This window comes from Danio rerio, chromosome 25 (genome assembly GCF_049306965.1).
Source record: "Danio rerio strain Tuebingen ecotype United States chromosome 25, GRCz12tu, whole genome shotgun sequence".
NCBI lineage: Eukaryota > Metazoa > Chordata > Actinopteri > Cypriniformes > Danionidae > Danio > Danio rerio.
In genome coordinates, this window is record NC_133200.1 from 39,070,001 (window position 1) to 39,080,911 (window position 10,911).

The 10,911-nt window shown below is 35.9% G+C and overlaps 2 protein-coding genes across 4 annotated transcripts in view; one reads left to right on the forward strand and one right to left on the reverse strand.

The window, feature by feature from the left end:
• The window catches only part of bmb (brambleberry), a 21,359-nt gene extending 11,656 nt beyond the window's left edge, over positions 1-9,703 (forward strand). The window contains exons 7-13 of one of the 3 annotated variants that reach the window (XR_012399908.1): positions 1,213-1,392; positions 2,864-3,070; positions 5,023-5,185; positions 5,310-5,353; positions 6,090-6,259; positions 7,223-7,354; positions 9,382-9,703. Coding sequence is in view for 1 of the 3 variants with exons in the window: in NM_001270554.1 (NP_001257483.1) it covers positions 1,213-1,392; positions 2,864-3,070; positions 5,023-5,185; positions 5,310-5,353; positions 6,090-6,211; positions 7,254-7,354; positions 9,382-9,511 (947 nt within the window). In the remaining 2 variants the exon portion in view is untranslated. 3 annotated transcript variants of the gene reach the window in all.
• A 237-nt stretch (positions 9,704-9,940) lies between these two features.
• Positions 9,941-10,296, reverse strand: si:ch211-113a14.6. The gene has a single exon (XM_005163192.6). The coding sequence runs from the start codon at positions 10,250-10,252 to the stop codon at positions 9,941-9,943; it is 312 nt and encodes a 103-aa protein (XP_005163249.1). The 5' UTR covers positions 10,253-10,296.
• Positions 10,297-10,911: the final 615 nt, after the last annotated feature.

The window sequence follows — 10,911 nt, forward strand, 5'->3', positions numbered from 1 at the left end:
ACTTCAGGGCCAGGCTTAGCGAAGCTCATCTTAAATCTGTATTTAGGGTTTGAACTGCGAGCTCCATCAGGTCTAATGTGGCTCAGTTGTGCGAGCAGAAGGGCTGCCAAGTGTCTGGTAAGAAATAAAATAGTTTGCAAATGTATTCAGTGATTAAAATTTAGCACAGTTCTGATAAGTTACTTAAGTTAAAATAAAAAGGTAGCTTCATCTCATTGTAAGGTCCACCCAGTTGGTCCAATGGAAGTGTCCACTGGCGGATGAAGGTTCAATGCCTGTTCGGTCTTTCCAGTGCACAGTGTTGATTTACTTTAAATTAAACTCATATCTGACTCCAATTTGAGCATGAGTTGGTTTAGAATGTTAATATATATTTATCTTTAGTTTTATCTGACTCCAATCATAAAACATTAAGAAGATTATATCAATGTATAATTTAGATAAATGTTTGAACCTTTTGTCTTCACTCGTAACTATTACATTTGTTAATTCGGATGCTCATGTCGCTCAGAGAGATCGCCCCGGCCGATGGCGTCCCTCACGATCACACTCTCGTCAGTCTTGAATATTAAACAGAGGTAATTGACTAATACTTGATGGCTGCTCCTAGCGTGCTCGTTCTAAAGTACTTTTAGTTAGTCCCGCTTGATGTACACTCTTGAGTAAAGACAATATCATTTCCGATCTGAGGTCAGGGCATTACTATAAATGTAACCGACCACTGTACTCTATAATAACTTTGGTTTTCACCAAGCTCATGGTTTCCCATATGAACTTTAATTTAGAATATTATTACTTTCAAACAAAGGTCGGGTACCCAATCTAGGTTAGCCGTGGAACTGCTTGTTGTCCTAGATGGAAATTAACACCCTTTCCACCCAAGTACACTTGAATCAATATCAAGACTCAGTCGGATCCCTAAAATACAATTATATGCTCCATCTCAACTGGATTTTAGTCATAATTAATTTAAAAGATATGCAATTTAAAAGAGATCTGAGCCAACTTATCAGCAATCAAAGTAATTCTGCACTCTTATCTTGTGCTTGAGTGTTAAAATGGCCCTCGTATGAGTTTTCATGAGTCATCATTGGCCCTCAGCCAGTTTGAGGTTGAGACCCTGGCTATAGAGCATGTTATATTAGTAATTAAATTGCCAGGGTATTAGAAACTCTCCTAAATGCTCTTCTCTGCGTCTTTCCCATGATGCAGAGCTCAATCTGAACGGTTTCCTCCAGCAGCAGAACACCACGGCTCATTTCTACACAGAGCTGATGAGGAAACTGGAGCTCATGAATGGAACTCTGGGATACATGCTGACGTACCTGGACAACATGCAGACCCGCCTGGAGGACCGCCTGCACATGATCCAGGGATACCTCGGCTGGGCAGGTGCTCACATTAGGGACCAATAATCAGAAAACTAGGGATGGGCGGATCGATCCTGAAGTATTGATATTTTTGATACTGGGAATGTATCAAAAGGATCAGTCCTTGTGTAAAAGTATAAACCTTTTCTGGGTTTTTTCTTACTGAGTGATCAGAGATTTTCGAATATCTCAATAATTATAGCGCTGCATATTATATAAGTATTTAATTAAATAGGAACACGAATGGAAACTGTGATATTCTTCTGCTGTATCTCTGCTAAAAGGTCAGCGTTAGCTCATGGCACATTAGTATAGACATCACAACCTGCGCTAGGTGTGTGTGAAACTCGAGAGCGAAGCTGTGGTCATGGTCATGGTTATGGTCATAGGTTGCCAGATTGGGCTTTTTTTTATTTATTTTTTCTGGGTAAAAAATGACAAGGGTGGTTGTGCAATGGCGTGCCCGCCAGCCCCGGTCATCACTTATAATCCTGTTTAAACCTGTTGGGATCTCCCAAAGAGATGCCATAGCCCCCGTTCTTCACATGTAAACGCATACAACAGTTCTGATCTCCCAATGAGAGACACCATCTTGTCTGGAATCAGTCAGCTACATCTGGCAACACTGTCAGCATATACCAGATTTCTGTAACAGCTCACAGGGATCAGAGCAATACACTGTACTCCAGTAACGAAATTTTGATTGAAATATGTTTGTAGTTTGGTTGAAATAGTTTTAAATAAACTTGTTTATCAAATACAATACAAAGTTTAGGTACACATAATAACTGGGGGAGATGTACTATTATATATTTTTAATTGTTTGTTTTGTGAAATAAACCTGTTATATTTAATATTAATAATAAAGGTGTTAAACATTTTTCAAAAAATCTATATGAAATATTCAAGTTTTGGTATCAATATCAAATATACTTTTCTTGGAATACTTGGTATGGGATCAGAAACTAAAATATTCATATTGATTATCCCTACAGAAAACGTAGAGTTAAGGACAATCATTTAGTATTTTCATTTATTTATTTATTTATTTTTTTTCTAATTTCTCCAATGCTAGCGAATAGATTCAGGAATTTTTCACAGTATATTCTGTATTATTTTTTCTTCTTTTGGCCAGAATAAAAGCATTTTTTTTATTTTTTAAAAACCTTTTTAATGTCAATATTATTAGCCCCTTCAGCAATATTTGTTTTGGATTGTCTCCAGAACAATCCACTGTTATACAATGACTTGCCTAGTTACCCTAACTTTAACCCGATTAAGCTTTAAATGTCACTTTAAGCTGAACACTAGCATCTTGAACAATGACTAGTCAAATATTATGTGCTGTCTTCATGACACAGATAAAATAAATCAGTTGTTAGTTCTAAACTATAGTTATTAGTTTGTTTTTAATTTAATGATGATGAGGGTGATTAAATGATCCATAAACTTTCCATTCTGGAACTAATGCTTGAATATCCATCTGCTTCCAGGCTTAAGTCTGCGTGCGCTGTGGACGTGTGTGATGCATGCTGGGTATTTTCTGCTGTGTGCGGTGCTGCTGTCGTTCCTCCAGTGCACCACCTTCTCCAGAGTCACCCTGCTGCTCTCGGTGCCTATCAACGCCATAGCGGAGATCAACCAGCAGGCGGCGCTCGACCTGATCTCGCTCACTTTACTGCTCTTCACACTTTCTCTAGGTACTGAATAGCATACAAGCCAGCCCTCCCGTTTTTGCTGTGATTTCTCTCGCATTCATACAATAATGGAAGTATTATTCCTGTATTTTTATTCTTTCTATGAAAATTGGAAGTAGCATCAACACAGAGCCAATCTCAAATCTGATATAATTGCAAAAGCTGTTCAGGAGAACTGTGCTGTCGCTTTATTTCATCTTGAAAGCACACTGAATTGAATATAAAAACAGCCGCATTCAAGTTTATTTCATTACAGCTATGCATCGCCGCCCGTATGTAACCTCTAAATCAATTCACTTGATGTAATGGTGCTTACTGATGAACTCACGTCCTAGTGATTAAAGACACTGGTCCCAGATCAGCTTAAATATGTAATATGTAAAGTATATAAACTTTAAAAAAGAAAGAAAGTACTTAAATTTAACATAAATAATAATTTACCTTTTCAAAGTCTAATGATTACAGGTCCTGCATAAGTATCACTAAATAAAATGCAAATTGTATTTATTAAAATTAGTGATTTTTATGCTAATTAAACGATTTAATGATGCAAATGGAAATGATTGATTTTTGTGCACATGGTCGGGCAAGAATCATTTTGTGATGGACTTCTTGGTAAAATTGAATCCCTTTGTTGATTGCATAAAAAAAAAAAAGATAAATAGCACAAGGATCATTTTATACATTGAATCGTACATTAAATTCATATTTCATGAACGCAATGCATCAGTGAATGAGTGATCAGGTCAAAGATTGAACATCTTCATTTAATATTTTTAGATGTAAAAACGCAAACATTTGTACGGCTCTGCTGACTGTAAAATCCCTTTTTGTCTGTAAATGTTCTGTAAATTGTGACTGGTAAATGTCCATTTGGAGGTAGTTTGGTCTATGCATGTTTAGTTTATTATTATTTATTTATTTTTCTATTTATTTCATATTTATTAATATTTATTTGTTTTATATTTGTGTATTTTATATTTATTTACCATCAAATTTTTATATTTGTTATTATATATTTTTTAATTAATATTTTATTTATTTGTTTAATTTATAACTGATTAAGTTTATATTTCTTTATTTTTCATTTTTTATTATTTTTATTTAATTTTTATTTTCAATATTTCATATTCACTTATTTTATATTGATTTTCTTTAATTATTTTATATTTAGTAGTTTGTGTGTGTGTGTATGTATGTATGTGTGTGTATATATATATATATATTTTTTTTTTTTTATTCTTTTTTATTTAATATTTAATTTCATATTTGTTTTTTATTTTATTGCATTTTATTTATTTAATATTAATTTGGTTGTTGTTTATTTTTAATTTTATTTAATATTTAATTTTATTGATTTTTTTATTATATATATATATATATATATATATATATATATATATATATATATATATATATATATATATTATTGTTTATTTGTTACTTATTTTATTTATTTGATTAAACCTAATTTCATTTATATATATATATATATATATATATATATATATATTTATATATATATATATATATATATAAAAAAAAAAATATATATATATATATATATATATATATATATATATATATATATATATATATATAAAAATATATATATATATATATATATAAAAATATATATATATATATATATATATATATATATATATATATATATATAAAAATATATATATATATATAAAAATATATATATATATATATATATATATATATATATATATATATATATATATATATATATATATATATATATATATATATATATATATAAAAATATATATATATATATATATATATATATATATATATATATATATATATATATATATATATATAATTTTTATTATAATTATTATTTTATTATTTTTATTATAATTATTTATCATCTATTTATATATTTATATTATCTATTTTTTTTTTCATTTTATGTTCTTTAGGTCGATGGTTTGTGCTGCAGCTGCTTTGGGCTTTGTCTAAAATTAAGGGTCGGACCTGCAGTCGTCCTCCCCATCTCTCCATCTATCCCCCAAAGGAGAAAACTCCAGAAAAACAGCATGAATTTGGCGAGAAGTGCCCTGCGTCTTCATCCACTCCTGTCCAGTGAGTCCAGCCTGAATAACGCGCATTTCACTGTAGAAACCACCACCTCTCACCATTCACAACCTGATCCTGCCTTTTCTCTACATGCATCATTAAAGTATTTACATATACATTTTTGTTGTAGGAATGACCCCGTGTGTGATTTGGAGGTGGAGAGCTTCATAATGGGTAATGCACTCTTGTTTGTCTTGTTGTCTGCTCTCACACAGTAACTGTCGGGTACTTAATGTTTGCTTATATTGAGGATTAAAGACTTTAAAGGGATGATTTTCACCCGAAAATAAAAACGTACTCCATTTACTCTCCCATAATATCTATGAGTTTCTTTGTGTTGAAAACAAAACAAGATATATTGAATAAAGCTGAAAACTAAAATAAGGAAAACAAATAACATGGAAGTCGATGGTTACGGGTTTTCCACATTCTTCAAAATATCTTCCTTTGTGTTCCTTTGGGGTCAACCGCCCTTTTAATGCTGTGTACACACCAGACGCGGCACGTGCAGATAAATCACATTGCGCGTAAATAGAAGCGTGCACATTTTGAGTTCACTCGCTTCATTTGTGCGTCTAATTCACTTTACAATAGACATGGATGCATGTTATGGGCAGGGAATTGGATGAACTAAATTGAATGGCCTTAGTGTATTAGTGTGTATGGGTGTTTCCCATTACTGAGTTGCAGCTGAAAGTACATCTACTGTGTGAAACAGAATAGTTGGCAGTTAATTCTGCTGTGGCAACCCCCAATAAATAAGGGACTAGGCCAACGAACGCACGCTATTCTTTCATTTGTTTTTCATGCTACACTCCAAAATGTGCATTAACACACCCTGACGGGCACCCAGCATTTTTGCCTGACTTTAATCAGCTCAGTAACACATTTCTGCTGTTTTTGTGTGTAGGTGATCCATGTGTGCTGGGCGTTTCTCCATCTCGCTGTCCACCAAAGTTCAGTCATCAACACTTAGGCGGTACACCGAACCATTCAACTCCGAGACTCAAGAGCCGCCACAGCATTGCAGCAGTGAGTCCCAAATTCATTATATAAAGCGCCAACCTCAATTTTCTCTGAGTGTTTGAGGTTTAAAAGCGTCCCATTATGCAAAAATCACTTTTATAAGGGGTTCAAACACAAGTTGTGTGACAGCAGTGTGTGAATATATCCAGCCTCTAATGAGAAACATGAATTTGTTTATTTGTTATATTCAAACTTGATGAAAACAGTGCAGAAACACTTTGACTGACATTCTCCCTTTATATGATGTCATCAGAGGGGGGAAAGCCCCGCCCACTAGTGCCCATCTCATTAGCATGTCCAGCAGCCCTGAGTGAGAAGCAGCCGTCTGTCCGTTAGCCATCAGAGTGTTTGAGCTGCTGAAGATAATGTCAGCATAGACTAAGAAGATTATAGATGTGGAGTTTTAGATGAACATCGACAGGAGTGACATAGACTGACAGAAGCATGAAGCGCACGCTCACACTGAAGCACACATGCAGACCAGCACTGATAACGCTAGTCCTGTTTTCAATCTGCCACTATGCTGACACACAGGCATCTGTAGCTCCGCCCTCTTCAGAATAGAGCACCGCCTCATTTAAATTTAAAGCGACAGTCACCAAAACACTACAATTAGGATCAAAGCCTAAAAGGGGCGGATTAAGAGAGTTATGAAGCGTTATCAGTGTGGTATTTTGAGCTGAAACTTCACTAAACACTCTAGGGATGTCAGAAATGTGTATTACGTCTTGCTTCTTAAAACGTTTCATTTTAAGATTTCCCATTTTATATGCGTTTATATTGATTTGATATGGAATTTGTTGGCATTTCAAGTCAACCTGACCTTGTTTTGATGTATTTGTGCTTCGTTTCATTCATGCGTATTGTTCGTTATGTTACTTGCTTTAAAAGTTGCTGTCTCAAAGCGCTTTACAAGACTATACAAAATACATGTATTATATTAGAGATTGTTACAAGACCTTTTACACACGTCCAATATTTACCAATTAAGGGTTAATGTGCTGCATTGCACCGCAGAATTGTGACGGATGCGTTTTCTGACCTGCAGACAGAGCTGGATAACATTCCTCAGAGGAACCTTGGAGTATTTTTGGAGACTGTGAACCGCTCGCGAAGCTCAAGTCCCAACCAATCACTCGCCAGCAGCAGGTATGCTTTAATAAAGTCCTAAAATCAACATGAATTCAGTGTATTTGGATTGATATACCATACAAATGTCCAATATCAATAGCTCTGCAACAGAAATCTATTACTTAAAGTCTTCACAATACTCGGCATTAGCAATTGCCAGTTTTATTTTAAAGCACTGTGGCAGCTGAGAAGTAAATTTTTGTTATTTTCAAATAATTTTTGGAGCAAAATCTGTAAAAATAGGTGTTAAATAGGGATGCACCGATCCTGATACTTGGATCGGATATCGGTTCGACAGCACATATTTTTGCTGGATGGGGTATCGGCCAGCTATTACCGATCTAACACGTGCGCTATATTCTATGTAATTCATAAGCCAACAAAAGCCATGAAGGTAGCCTATTATAAGCCTATTATAATTTGTATTTCATTATGTTCAGTCATTATCAGCTGTATTTATAAACACAGTCCTCTGAAAAGCAGAATATAGGTGTGGAAAAAGAAGTGTAGTAAAGATTCTTGTGTATAACAATGCTGCTTTGCATTATAACTAAAATCTACAGACAATTTGCAACGGATATGTAAGTGCAATGACATAAACAAGAGTATATTTGGGTGATTATATTAAAGTTGTATGCATGAAAGCTGAAAAATCAACTGAGCTGTGTATAAAAAATTGTCAGCATGTTGTCAGCATGTTTTGTCTTCGGCCTTAAGCTTATTTGATAAAACAAATTATAAGTTTACTCGCTTGACAGAAGACACTGGCAGAAAGGGGAGGAGTTTGGAATTTGGAGGGAAGCGCAGAGATTGGTTTAAAACTGTCACTGTCTCTGACCAATAGACGGCGAGCAAGCTCTCTTAAATAGTAGCTGTTCAACCGTTATCACTCAGTTTCTACAGTTGACGTGGAACTGTTAGTATTCGGTATCAAGATGAGCGGAAGAGGTAAAACAGGCGGCAAAGCTAGAGCTAAGGCTAAGTCTCGCTCATCCATGAAAAGCCGAAAAATCAAAACTGAGCTGTGTATAAAAAATTGTCAGCATGTTTTGTCTTTGGCCTTAAGCTTATTTGATAAGACAAATTATAAGTTTACTCGCTCGACAGAAGACACTGGCAGAAAGGGGAGGAGTTTGGAATTTGGAGGGAAGCGCAGAGATTGGTTTAAATTCCTGATACTTGGATCGGATATCGGTTCGACAGCACATATTTTTGCTGGATGGGGTATCGGCCAGCTAGTACCGATCTTACACGTGCGCTATATTCTGTGTAGTTCATAAGCCAACAAAAGCCATGAAGGTCGCCTATTATAAGGGCCCAGAAAGTTGTCATGTAGCCAGCGTTATCCCAAATGTTCTGAAGCCATTCTATAGTTTAATGTGAAGCACCGATAAATATTCGAGTGGTTCAATTCATGTTCAGTTCAGCGCTTCCCGCCGCTGTGCCTGTCAATAGGCTCGTTTGAGGTGCGCCTCGCCTTGACTGCATTGTAAACGAGAGCGGGCGTCTCCAGCAAGAGAGAGCGGTGCGAGCGGTCTCTTTAATACTGTGTGGTTTGCTGATTGGGCTGATATTGACATGCCAAACATGAAAGAGATGCGTCTCGAACCCTGTTGCACACTGTTGGTTTATTTTCAGCACTGTTAGCATGTCTGTTTAGTCGTGATGCCTCTTAAATTGGCTCAATTGCATCAACAAAGCAGCAGTTTAAGGATAGTGTATTGTTTTTCTGTCACATTACAAATAAATAGGTTTAAAAAAAAAATGAAGCACATTTGTTTTGGATGACACGCAATGTGCAAGTCAGTTAAATTTTAATATCTTTTGCATTTGTTTATTATACACCTTGCATTTGAGTTATGTATATAAAATTGTAACCAGTTTTGTAAATGAGTCCTACATTTTAATATTGATGTATTTGTTGAAATTACACTGAAACGAACTGAATCAAAGTCGTATTGCAGAAGTCGTTTGACATGTTACGATGCCTCAATTTTAATATCACAGTACCTCACATTTTAATTTGTCTTTTGGGGGGGCTCAAGTTCCTTTTCAGGACGCTCGCTGTGCAGCGGCATCACCCGACTGGGCCAGCCATGCAAAAAGAGGGCTGTGGTGGGTCAGGACTACTGCAGAGTCCACGAAGGAGGACACACTTCCTACAGCCGGCTGTAAAATGGATTCAGCATCTGCTGTTTTTAAAACCCATTTCTGTTTGCAGAGAGATTGGCAGTGATTACTACAGCACGGTCACTTTTTAACTATTTAATCATGATCTTTTTGTGGTGTTGGTCATTTAGGGCTGTTACATGTTTGCTTTACTTTTAGATGCACTTTCTATTTATAATAAATTATGAAAAATTGCAATGACTGTTTTTTTTTTTTTTAATTAAATCTGGAGCATCCACACCAACACGCGGAGAACATGCAAACTCCACCCATAAACACCAACTGGCTAAGCCAGCACTTGTGACCCTCTTGCTTTGAGGCCACGGTGCTAATAAAACAAAACTTCCCAACTAGATTCAATTATTGTGCTCTTTTTGTGAAAGTGTGGGTGGCTCTTAAAAGAGCCGTGGGATTTTTAGGGAAGCGCGCAGATGTTTAACCGCCAAAGCCGTACAGAGTGCGTCCCTGTCTCTTCAGCGCGTACACAACATCCATGGCGGTCACGGTCTTTCTCTTGGCGTGCTCGGTGTAGGTGACGGCATCACGGATGACGTTCTCCAGGAACACCTTCAACACTCCGCGAGTCTCCTCGTAGATCAGACCAGAGATACGCTTCACACCGCCACGGCGGGCGAGACGACGGATGGCGGGTTTGGTGATTCCCTGGATGTTATCACGGAGAACTTTGCGGTGTCGCTTAGCGCCTCCTTTTCCGAGTCCTTTACCACCTTTGCCTCTTCCAGACATGATTTCAGTATTAAATGTAGAGCTCAATCGAAAGACGAATGAATGAACCCGTGTCTTCAGAGATTAAGGTTTTACAGTCGCTAAGAGGACCTAGTTGAGACCCGTTAGGGCGGGGTTACATAGTCGCATGCTGTGCGAGCAGCGTACGTAGTTACATGATTTAACAGGATTTAGTTTTAGCACTATTTGAAAGAAATTGTTTTATTCAGGGAAGTAATACAACTAGTGTTTTAACATGCGTAGGTTTGTGTCCGTTGAATAATTTGTATTTCATTATGTTCAATCATTATTAGCTGTATTTATAAACACAGTCCTCTGAAAAGCAGAATATAGGTGTGGAAAAAGAAGTGTAGTAAAGATTCTTGTAGATAACAATGCTGCTTTGCATTATAACTAAAATCTACAGACAATTTGCAACGAATATGTAATTGCAATGACATAAACAAGAGTATATTTGGGTGATTATATTAAAGTTTCAGGCATGAAAAGCCGAAAAATCAAAACTGAGCTGTGTATAAAAAATTGTCAGCATGTTTTGTCTTTGGCCTTAAGCTTATTTGATAAGACAAATTATAAATTTACTCGCTCGACAGAAGACACTGGCAGAAAGGGGAGGAGTTTGGAATTCGGAGGGAAGCGCAGAGATTGGTTTAAAACTG